Here is a 12,036-nt window from a genome sequence, read left to right as displayed (position 1 = left end):
GGTTCATATCTGACCCAGATAGACTGCAGGTCATAACTTCTTACCTGAAGTTCAGTTCACACTTGGACCGGCGGCCGCCTCGGGTCTCTTTTCCTTCTGCCTCCCTTTTCCTTCATCCACCCGCTGGCCTCCACCACTTGCTAATGTTACTGAATCTGTGGAAGCTCCGCGATAGCCACCACACGAAGTAACGAGTAACGACCCTATCTAAATCCCAGTAACGAGTAACGCGTTCCTGATTTTGGCATAATAACTAGTTACCGTGCTCGTTACCACAATAATAACGTAGTTACTGTAACGCGTTACTTAATAACGCGTTAGTCCCAACACTGCAGATGAGTGATCACATAGCTTCATTACTGAACACATGAGCTTCCGTCTGAGGTCCAGTTTGCCATCACTGTGGGAATGTTTCCTACTGGCTGGGGTGTCGGATACAGAGAGGAAGAACCAAAAGAAACCAAACTCAGTGTCTGACCCACGGGAACGGCTGCAATAAACTTCAGAACCAGGTCAAACTGAAAGTGCAATTCCCACCTGAGTGCAGGCTGCAGGCTGACTAACAGATGAGCAACGAGCCCAACGGCCCTGTGGCTTTAAAGATTTGCATGCAGGTGATTTCTGTCAGGTAAATATCCACTCCTGGAGTCTAGTCTGGAAAGAAACAGTGAACTTGATAAAGTGCGGGCTCTGCTGCTGTTTAACTTACCAGTCATGTTATTTCTGTGACCACCTGTTGAAAAAGCTCCAGTTTGTTTGAAAATGGGGAACATAGTGTACACCTAACTTAGAAGCTTTCTCTGGAGCTTTCTGGATCTATCCTCAGATCCTGATGGGGAAAAAAACACAACCCCCCAAATCTGAAACGTGTAGGGATTAAAAACAAAGCTCAGGTGGAGCTCCTGTGGTCGTGCTGCAGACATTTAAATTGCTTCCAGGCGTGGATTCCTATACAAATCTGTAACTTTACACTGATGATATGTGTGCACTTGTGCAGTCCAGACCATATTGGCTGCCTCCTCTTTTATATTAAATACATTATATCCACCTTTTATATTATATCCAACTTGGTCCTTCTCCAAACACCAGTGAAAAAGTACAGCAGGAGATAAGGTCTAAATGATGACGTCAACTTTCCTCTTGCTAAGTAAATGCTGTGTTTTACAGTAAGAGCCATGCAGACAGGTTAATGGGAATAAAATAATTAAAGGACCTGCCATTTAAATCTGCTCTTTTCATTCAAAGGAGCAGATTTCTTCCATACTGACTTCTCTTCATCGGCTCCCTGAATTTAAATCATGCTTCTCACATACAAGGTCTTAAATAATCAGGCCCCATCTTATTTTAATGACCTTACAGTACCATATCACCCCATTAGAGCACTTACCTCTCACAGGTTACTTGTTGTTCCTAGAGCACTTAAAAGTAGAATGGAAGGCAGAGCCTTCAGTTTTCAGGCCCCTCTTCTGTGGAACCAGCTTCCAGTTTGGATTCGGGAGACAGACACGATCTCTACTTTTAAGATTAATTTCCTTTTTTGCTAAAGCATATAGTTAGGGCTGGACCAGGTGACCCCGAATCCTCCCTTAGTTAGACTCTCTTTTCTCTCTCCTCTGTGCTCTCAGGTGGCCGCAGCCCCTCCCTGAGCCCGTTGGAGGTCTCTGCTTTTTTCCAGGTGCTAACATCATTACCTGGAGTACATCATGTACCTGACATAGCCACATGCCATATTCCTGGATTCAACAGGATCAGAGGTTTTGATGGAAAGGTGCGACTGCTTTTTCAGACATATACAGGGACCCCGGCCTACCGTCCCATAATGAACCTTAGTGCGAGGTGTTCCTCTGGTGGCCACTGATGCTATGTGTGTTCTGACACCGGCCGTCTGAGCTACAGCAGCTCGTCTGTTGGGTCAGAGCACACGACCCAGCTTTTGCTGCTCCACCCACGACCCCGTCACCGGTTTACCGCCAATACTGACCCCTGCAGAAGAGGAACACTTCAGAAGAACTGCAGTTTTGTAGGAAATCCTCACACTCACGCATTTTTCCGACTTCTAACGTCAAGTTTTAGGACACATGGTTGACCTGCTCCCTTGTCTGCAGCTTAACGCGAAGCACTCTAATTGCAGGAATTTTGCGTGAGCAGTAGGTGGGGCAAAGAAATTCTGAAAGCACGATAAACACAACAAAGAAGTCTGACCTTTATTAAAATAAAAACAACCTGCAGCCGGGATTTCTTTGCAATTTTTAATACTTTTTCTCGAACGATTACACAGATCCTTGAGTCGAGTAACAGAAAGCAGAAGATCCAACTCCAACAACCTCGACAATGTTCAAAAACAGGTAAAGAGATTTTTGTTCAGAAAACCTTTAATCATTAATAGAATTAGTAGTATGACATATTTCAGTAAATATTTAGATATATACAGATACAGCAGAAACGGTACATTCTTTTTTTTTTCTCTTCAAATTGCTTCACATTTTTTTATACAAGCCAAAATATCTGCCATTTTATTTATATTCATGCAAAATATTGATTCTCAGATTAATGAAAAATAAAAAGGATTTGCTGAACTTTTTTTTTTTTTTCATTCTGCTCTGATGTGCACGTTCAGATTATAAGCGTCATAATGAGCATAATTGTAAGTTCGGCAAACGAAACAGGTGCACTTTGTGCCAATACACGAGAGAAGCAACTAAAGCAAAATTAAGGCCATTCCAACTTGTGCAAAGAAAGTAAATAAATAAATAATAATAAGAAGAATCGTCATAATAATGTTTCCTTTAGTTCACAGCAGTTCGAGAGTCTCTGTTTTTTTCTCCTTCTGCCTCGGGGTCATCGGGTTGTATAGTACATACAATAAAATACAAGAGAATCAAACAAACCCTGCAAAAGCCCGTGAATCATTAATCATCGGCAAATCAAACCATGCTACTTTAAAATCCATAAACGTCTAAAAATGCATCCCGCTCTCTCATCCTTCTGTCAGTTTGCATCACATCGCGATGCAAAACCAACCCACAGTATCCCCCCCTCTGCCCCCCAAACCCACAGAGAACAATGATTAATACGACGGCATGAGGCCTGACAAAAAGCTCTACAACAACTATGACACGCACGAGACCCACGCCTGAGGGGAGGGCCGTAAATGCTGGGAAATGGTGGTTGAATGGATGCACGATATGCTTCTAGGTCCTCTTTTTTTGTTGCATATTCAACCCCCATATGGCACGAGAAGATGTGCATGTGTATGTAAAACAGGCGACTGATGTCCTTGTGTTTTTGGCACAGAAGATAAAAGGAGCCGTCCTAATCAGATTGAGCCGGCTGAGGTTTCCCACCTGGGTGCAGGCCGTGACCACAGAGGAGGCTTCACTGCAAACAGAGGCCATCAGAGGCGGTTTGCATCATACGTGTCGCTCAGAGGAGCTGCCAAGTCTACAAAATACGATTTTCCTGGCGAGCGTGCACGGATCTATAAGTTCATTTGCTGGGAAGAGCTGCACCTCAAGCTCTATTATAAAAGATATTTTAAAGTTTGTTGTGTGCCTCACCACGACTGAGCCAGGTGGACTAAAAGTTGAACACTTCCATTTAAGACAGCGTTGATTTGTCCCTGTACACAAATATAAAATATTCCTTTCAGCAGCACTAAACGGTTTACTTTTTAAGTACTGCACCTGCTTGACTGACCCGTGTAACTGAAAGAGTTTATTACCTGGAATTAGCTTTAAGGTGATTTCTGGAGAACTTTGGTCAAACCAAGAACGCTGTGTGAGAAGCATCGCAGCAGCCTTTGAAAGGCCCAGTGAGCTTGTTTTGCTTCGTTGCTCCCACATACATGAATAGCAGAGAAGTACAAGTGTGACTTTGGACCTGGGTGAGGTCTTCATTTAACATGCATATTTGTGGGTTTTCAGAAAAAACACCACCTTTTTACTTTCCCTGCTTGAACCGTCTGATCTGCTCTGAATCTGAATCCGTGCCCACATCTCTGAAGGTGTAACGATAAGGAGGGTGAGAGGGTGAAGGCGGGGATTCGACCGGAGCTCACGGAAACACAGCCGCGCATGTGGAAATAAAACGGCCTCTGTAAGTAACCGAAGCACCTCTGAGGTCCCAGCTTTGAGCAGTTTTCCTTTTCTGGGAATGATTCGGTGAATGAGATGCATAGTTTGGACTGAAGCAGATTTTATGGCACTTCCATTTTAAAGTCAGAACAGGCTGGGATCATGTGAGCAGAGGGAGAGGTGGAGCATAGCCCTTCGGATTGCTCGCAGTGTACTTTGAGACAAAGCGAATGATGTAAATTAAAATCTACATCAGATGTTCTGTAAAAGACACAAAACCCAAATTAGTTTTAAGGAATCCCTTTGCTGCGGATTCATGGATTAAACAGCAGGAGGAGAGAAATGAAGAAATCATCCAAATGAAAATATTGTTTTGTATTTCTGTCTCTGAGGATAAAAGGAATATGAAATTATAGCCTCTTAAATCATATTTTTTCTCACAATGCAGAGTTGGACAGCGAAATGTTTGTTTCAGTTAACAGTGGAGATGCACTTTGTGCCAATCTCCCCATGTCTGATATTTAGACCAAAACAAATAATCCATGTTTTATTGTCAGAGCGAGGAAGGTCTAGCTGGCTGGTTGACTTTCAGCTGGTGGCTCACTGATCAGAGGTTATCAGAGGAATAATCGGAAATATTCATCCGCTCTCTCTAAGACTCTTACAGTATGTCTGTGGACTGGGACAGAACCAGGAAACACAAACTATAATATATAATAGCTACATCGGGCTAATTTAACCAGCGCACAAGCTGGAATTTAATAAAATGTTTCTGACTGGCCAGGCCTCCCGGTGTCTCACAAAGAATCGTCGACGTGCTCCTTTGAGGTTTGGCTGCAAAGGCAGGTTTTTGTGTAAGAAGCAGAAAAAGATAGTGTGAGACTGATTAAATGTTTGCAAAAAAAAAGAACATTGCACATCACAGCCTGTCAGAGTTCTCACTGCACACACATCATCACTCTCCTCCTTCCACCTCCTTCCTTCAGATTTCTAGTTTAAAACATACACACATATATATTTATATATATTTTTCTCCATCTACTGATCCGTGTGCATTGGGCAGAAGTGCCTGGGCAGTTTGCAACACCTTTGTCTCCATTCTGACCAATAAGCATGAAAGACCTTTTTTCACTGTCTGCAGCGGGATGTGGATGAGGGTGCCAAGACGTGGGAAAAATCATATTTGCATATACTGATCATTGCATAGAGAAGCCTGGTGCAAAGTACAAGAAAAAAAAACGAAACAAATAAAATCATTAGTCACACTTATGAAGCCTCAAATGACGAATCCCCTCATCACAGCCTCTGCATGTGGATGGCGGCGTAGCTTTATGAGGTTTGCAGCTACAGTCGGTGCATACGAATGAGGCGGGAATACAGTTAATTAAGGTAACATATGTCCTCTCGGCTGGGGAGCGGGATGGGCGGCGTCACGTTAAGGCGGGGTCAAAGCAAGGAAGCACTACTGGAGATGTAAACGTATCTGTGTGTTGCTACGTCCTCGCTCGAGTAGTTCTCTGTCCGCTTTCACCAAAGCAAAGCGAAATCTCAAAAACCCAGGAGCCTGCGAGGCGACATCAGCTGCTGACATCAGAGCGCACCTCCTTCCTGCGTGTCAGAGCGCCGCAGGAGCCACGTGTTGAGTCGGCACAGAAATTCATTAAGAAACAACCGAAAAAACAGAAATGAAGGACAGGCAGAGGAACACGCTGAGCACGGATAAATGAGATAGTTTGTCCCATGTCGTCCAGTCGTGTGATTGACAGGTCGGTTCAGTTTCACGGTGCTTGATGGCAGCGGGAGCAAGGGGGAGCTTTGAGGAGTGCTTGCAGTACACATTTGAAGCAAATCTCGATATACAGAAAGCGCGACCTTTGCATCGCTTTGTTCAATGGAAGCACCGATCGGCCCGCCTTCTTTTCTTTTCTTTTTTTTGGGTGAAAAATCCTTTAAATCCAGACGCCCACCTGTGGAAACAAACATCCTATTTTTTCCCAGTTATGATAACATATATGAGTATATTACACTGCTCTCGCACGACCCACCCGTCACATAGCATTATATCTGTCGTCACACAAAAAGCTAAAACACAACATTTCTTTTACAAGCCTCGCTTGTTCAGTCCGACTGCTCCCACACAGTTTTTGCTGGGATGCCTGCAAAAGTTGAACTTTTCGTTTCTTGAATATATTGCCACATTCATATATCATGCATTTTACTGCATTGCTATTGCACCGGTCCGGATTATTCAGGAGCTGGAAGGAGACGGGAACGGGGCAGGTTTCAGGGTAGGAGAGGAGATTAAAGGAAAAATAAAGCAATAATAAATATTTGAAATCGTGTCTGTAGGCGTCAGGTGGTGCCATGGTGAGCGACCGCCACAAAGAAAGTGACTTTCCTCGACCAAATGAAGGCGAAGGAAGAGGAAGAGGAGAGAACGCTCGGTGGAAAAAGGGGCAACAGATCTTGTACCGAAGTCAGCGCTCTGTTTCCTTTTCTCTGTCTTCTCCTCTTCGCACCGTTCTCCTCCTCGTCCTCCTCCTCAGCTCTCCACTACTGCTTGTGGATGTCCTCGCTGCGGATGATCTTGTAAATGATCCAGTAGAAAATGTTAAAAATGAGGAAGACGAGTGGGAAGGCCACGCGGGACACCGTGTCGATGCGCTTGGCCCGACTAATGAACAGCTTCTTCATCTCCTCGATGCTCTTTTCGGGTGCGGCCGAGGTCGGGGCATTGTTGTTGTTGCCTTTGATGGCCATGCCGTCCTTAGCCTGCAGGCAAGCGGGGCCCATGCCGTAACCGGGGAAACTGAAGCGGCCCTCGCCCGTCTCATCCTCCTGCAACACAGGCCAAGACTCAGGCTGTTAGGAACCAGAGAAAGACGTTACTGTTGAGAGGTGTGTGTGAGTGAATTTCAGAGATGTGCAGTCATGCAAAACAAATAACTGATGACGTGGAGTGAAAATGAAAAGCGAGGAAGTGAAGTACTTTATCACATGACCGTGTGTCTGAATAAACCAGAAATTTAAGGTGGAATTAGCGTCTCATTCTCAGCTGGCTGTCTTAATTAAAATAAAGAGGAAAAGAAGAATATGTGTATATATATATATATGTATGTATATATATATATATATGTATATATATATAATGTATGTAGAGAGAGAGAGAATATAGAATATTTGATTCATCTCTGTGCAATTCCATCCTGTTAAGAACAGCGAAAACTACCCCTGGTTTGACCCCTGAATGTTCCCTTCATGCTAATCTTCTTGCACGCCCTTGGACAGAGATGGGCAGTAACGCGTTACTGTAATCCGATTACTTTTTTCAAGTAACGAGTAAAGTAAGGAATTACTATTGCAAAAACAGTAATTAGATTACCTTTACTTTCCCGTAGGAACGCTGCGTTACTGTGTTACTAAAACCGTGATTTTTTTGCGAGAACGTCTCATGACAGTGACGTAAGCGAGTGCGACGTTCGTGACAACAGCTGTGTGCAGATCAACAATGGATCACATATCGACTGTGGGAGAGAGTATGAGCGTGCAGCGTTTAAAGTGTGGAAGTACTGACCTTACTTTGAGTTTGATTCCATAAAAAGTGACAAAAACATTAGCGTCCATCGTGCGTGGGAAGAAAACTTCTTTTTACAGCAAAAAACCCCCCTTAAACTTCCAAGCAAACACCGAGTGCGCTACGACGTAATGGGAAACTCACAGAGAAACTCGCGGATTCTTCCACTGACCGCTGTGGCACACCTGCACCAGGGTAAACCTCCGCCTACCCTACTCCTGCTTTACAGGTGAAAATAGAGCAACAGGACCGCTAGTCTTTGACTTTATTTATGTTCTGCTGTGTTTTACTTGCATCCATTTGAAAGACTGAGTGCAAACACAAAAAATATATATATTTTATGTGCTGGAATGTGCAGAAAATAGGTTTAAATGTTAAACTAATTTCTTCCAGTCAGAGAATGTTGCAGATAATTTAATTTTTGCTTGATGCATAAAGTTAAAAGATTAAAACTAATAAAACAAGTTTTAAAAAGAAACTTTTCCATTTGATTACATTTTGTATGATGGATTATGCAGAAAAAGTAGAATTGGGCTGAAAGATCTATCGCTTTATCACCTATTCAGGTTGTAAATCGTGTTTTTAAAAAGTAACTAAGTAACTAAGTAATTAATTACTTTTGAAAATAAGTAATCAGTAAAGTAATGGGATTACTTTTTGGGGGAAGTAATCAGTAATTAGTTACTGATTACTTTTTTCAAGTAACTTGACCAACACTGCCCTTGGACCACTGCTCTCTAGTTTTAAATCACTCCGTGCAGTTCCCATTTTGACCTCTTACATTTTGTCATGACCTCAAACGTGCAGACAGTAAATGGACCCAATACTGTGTTCATCAGAAATGAATATCTGAAAATGGCCCTTTGACTTCATCTGTGTGACCAGAATGAAAGTCAAGTTGAAGGGCCAGCATTTTGGGCAAAGAGCAAAGAGGCATTCGGGGACTTCAGGGAGAAATCTAAAATCAGCAGCAGTGCTAAAAGTGGTCCAAGCAGAAATGAGAAGATGACTTTGAGAGGGAAGTCGTAAAAAAACCCCAAACCTTGGGCAACTGATGAGAGTTTTGCTCCAGTTTGGATCATCTGACCTCAGTTAAAAAACAGTCCCATCATTCTTAAACTTTCTCGCATGGAAAAATTGTTTCTTTTATATGATTTATATGATCCTTTCATCAGTCAGAAGAAAACGCTTGTAACAAACCAGTCTCAAAGGCCACCACAATCATCTCTTTCATAGATAGGCAGCCTGGATTTGCTTTTTTAACCATAATAAATCTGACTGATATTTCTTGGTCGGGCAGCAGGTTTGACTGATTGTAGGCAGGCACAACTTTAACATCATGACACGTTTGATTGGTGTGTCCATCTTTGATGGCATTAAATAGAAATGTGTTAAACTTTATTAATATGAGCAATGAATACAGAAGTATCATATATATATATATATATATCTAATGAACAGCAGTGTGTTTGAGAAACATGGTGTCTTCTATTCAAGTTCCCATCAGGTATTTGAGAAAAGAAGATGCAATTTTAAGAGCTGCACCACTAAATCATGATATTTCCTGTGTTGCTATTCCAGTGGTTGGTTGTGACTCATCGATTGTTATTTCGACTGAATGGCCCAGCGGCGCCGTGCAGGGGGGACGAACCCCAAAGCTCGCTGCCGATCACACTCGCTCAGCCTAGATGCAGAAGTCATCGATAGGAGCTGACGTCGGACGCCACGTACGCTCATCTCAGTCGCCAAGGGGAGCGGGAGGATGCGGCCGAATGGATTTGGATTGATTGACGTGCGCCGTGCTCAAGGTTACGGCGCGTGCATGGCACTTTCACCCGAGCGCGGCGAGATATTGAAAATCCTATCGCCCCACTCACCCTGCCTTTTCATTACAGGAGACACAATGACTTCCTTATCTGGTTCAGGGACTCGAACACAAAGGTCTACATGGGCTGAGAGACGGCGAGGGCGTGTGGGGAAACTAAACGAGGAAAATAAACAGCGCAGAATGTCCTTCAAACTTAAAACAACACCCGTGAAATTAAAAATTAGCTTCAATGATAAGGAGTCGTCTTTGTTTGGCTTCAGAGTTTTTGATAAAAGCCGAGGTTGTAAAGTTCACGCTTGAATGCCATTTGTTTGTTTGTTCCCGCAGGCCACGGTGGGAGTTTGTGTGGCAGCTTATCAGCAGGGAATCTTTCCAGTTCATTTTGGCTGAAAAGGAAAAGAAAAAGAGCATTTTATGATCGGAAAACAAGCAGGAGCAAAATCGAAAGCAGGAGGAGTAACTGTTGGCAGCAGAAGGACCAAAGTGACGCAAAACCTCTGCAGCAGCAACAAATCAAGCTGCCAACCAAACAGACGCCTCAGTTCTCTTCAGTTAGACCAGCCTCCGGTTTCTAGCAGGGGGAAGGAGCTAAAAAAGAGTCAATAATGAGCCTGTTTGTCTTGATATCATCAATAACACAGAGAAAAGGGTTAAAAATGCTCCAAAAATCCGATCAAATAAAGCAGCGCAGCCGGGTGAGGGAGATGTACTGAGAGTGTGTGTGAGTGTGTGTGCGTGAGTGTTAGACCACCAGGTAACGATCCATTTTTAGTGCCTCATGTCCCCGTTCTGTCCTTGCATGCACTTCAAGCCATCTATTACTGTTAATACATGTACACACACACACATGTGCACGCACACACACTCACACACGCCCGTGCGCGCTAGATGTCGATGCATTAGCTGTGATGCTAGCCGACCTCTGCCTGTCCTTCAGTGACGCTGCTAAACTATTACAGATGCTCTGCTTTATTCTGCCTGCCATGTGATTAATGTGGAGGGCGGAGGAACGTGAGGAGGAGACACAATGAGAGGAACGGCAGAGGGAGAAAGAAAAGGTGGAGTAATGACGAAAAGAAAGGAAGTCAGAGAAGGAGAACAATAAGGGACAAGGGGGGAAGACCTGCAGCCTGCAGACTTGGCGAAAAGAACTCACAAGGTTCCTGAAGGAACCCATCGAAGAACGCCTCCGCATGGACCAGGTGATTCATTACATTTATGCCTAATTATAAAAATGCCCTCCATTAACACACAAGCTCTGGGCCCGCGCAGTCCACGGATGGATGGATGGGCGGAGGAGAATTAAGGTTTGCCCTTTGGATTCTACAAAGGAGCCTCAAAGGATCCAGCTCATCTAATGTCTCTTCTCTGATACGGCCCAAAAATCGAATCCTAACATATTTACACACATACGAAATCTGGAAAGTTATGGACCGTGAGATGTTTGGTCTCTGCACCGCCACAAGTGCAGACTCTGCTTTAATCCCAGGGGGGCAAAAACAAATATGACATTGACCGTTAAAGCCAGTTCAAGGGTGGTCTTCTCTTCATAAATGAAGCAGATAACAAGTCTGCTCCAAACTCGGTGTAGTACCTACTCCAACTGTGGCAATTACATTTGCAAGCTGTTTGTGTAAACAAGTGCAAAGGAGCTCTCGGTGCAAGTGCATCCCTAACTTAATGTCCACCACTTCAGGTCAGGGTTAATATTTTAGCCTCATGCTAAACAAGGGAACACTAGGAGTGGCCTAACCATACTCCCGAGGCCAGCGTGGTGATAAAAATATAATCCTAATCAGGATGATCACTGGATCCTTTCTACAGCAAACCAATCATTGGCCAATGAGGCCATATTAGATTTTTTAAATACATCGAAAGACGTCAGACCAGCTCTGCAACTAAAACTAACATCAGCCTTTAAACGAACCACATGAAGAACATATTACAGAGAAAGCCGAGAAGGTCTCCCACGTGGAGGCAGCGTGATGTATGGCTTCCAGTGTGCCCGTGGTTTTTGTTGGATGACAGAAGCAGTGTAACAACACTCGCTGCTCAGGTTCCTGCGGGAAGTTTCGTTTTTGGGGAACTCTCCACAAAGTGTTAAGGATGAACACTTTCTGTATGATTTATATTCCTGAAATCAGGGACTACATGGTAATTTCCTAGTGAATATTCTTTGTTCACCGCCTTGAACCGAAGCTGAGAGTCGGCACTCAGAGCTGGCTGAAGGTTCCCAGATTTGTATTGGTACTGGTGACAGAGAAGCTTGTGTGATTTTCTCAGCATCATCTTGTCCTTTTGTCACGTGAAATTTTATCATAATAACTGGACTCGTCTTTAATCTGTACCTGGTAGATGAACACTTTGCTGGATGAAACAGACGGGATAGTCGAGCAGAACAGAAACAATAGACAAGACTAGGGTCAGATAGAAAACAAGTACAGTTAAAGTTAAAGAAAATATGAAAGACGGTAAAAGGGAATGAAATAATGTTGAAAAGTAGAATGCTCAGAAAGAAGCTGGGGCAGCGCAGGCGAGGGAAGACGCTAAAAGAGGAGTGG

General features: G+C 43.6%; 1 protein-coding gene across 4 annotated transcripts in view; it reads right to left on the bottom strand.

Moving 5' to 3' along the window:
- Positions 1-2,235: 2,235 nt before the first annotated feature.
- The window catches only part of glra1 (glycine receptor, alpha 1), a 119,651-nt gene continuing 109,850 nt past the window's right edge, over positions 2,236-12,036 (bottom strand). For 2 of the 4 annotated variants that reach the window (XM_004552061.4, XM_004552063.4), the window contains one exon: positions 2,236-6,911. In XM_004552061.4, coding sequence (XP_004552118.1) covers positions 6,627-6,911 — 285 coding nt within the window. In that variant the 3' untranslated portion in view covers positions 2,236-6,626. Of the gene's footprint in view, positions 6,936-12,036 lie in introns of all 4 variants that reach the window. The other 2 variants (XM_004552062.4, XM_076890238.1) reach the window with 1 other exon arrangement.

This window comes from Maylandia zebra, linkage group LG2, assembly GCF_041146795.1.
Source record: "Maylandia zebra isolate NMK-2024a linkage group LG2, Mzebra_GT3a, whole genome shotgun sequence".
Taxonomy (NCBI): Eukaryota; Metazoa; Chordata; class Actinopteri; order Cichliformes; family Cichlidae; genus Maylandia; species Maylandia zebra.
The sequence above is the reverse complement of the archived record's forward strand: the minus strand, read 5'-3'. Positions and strand labels throughout refer to the sequence as shown.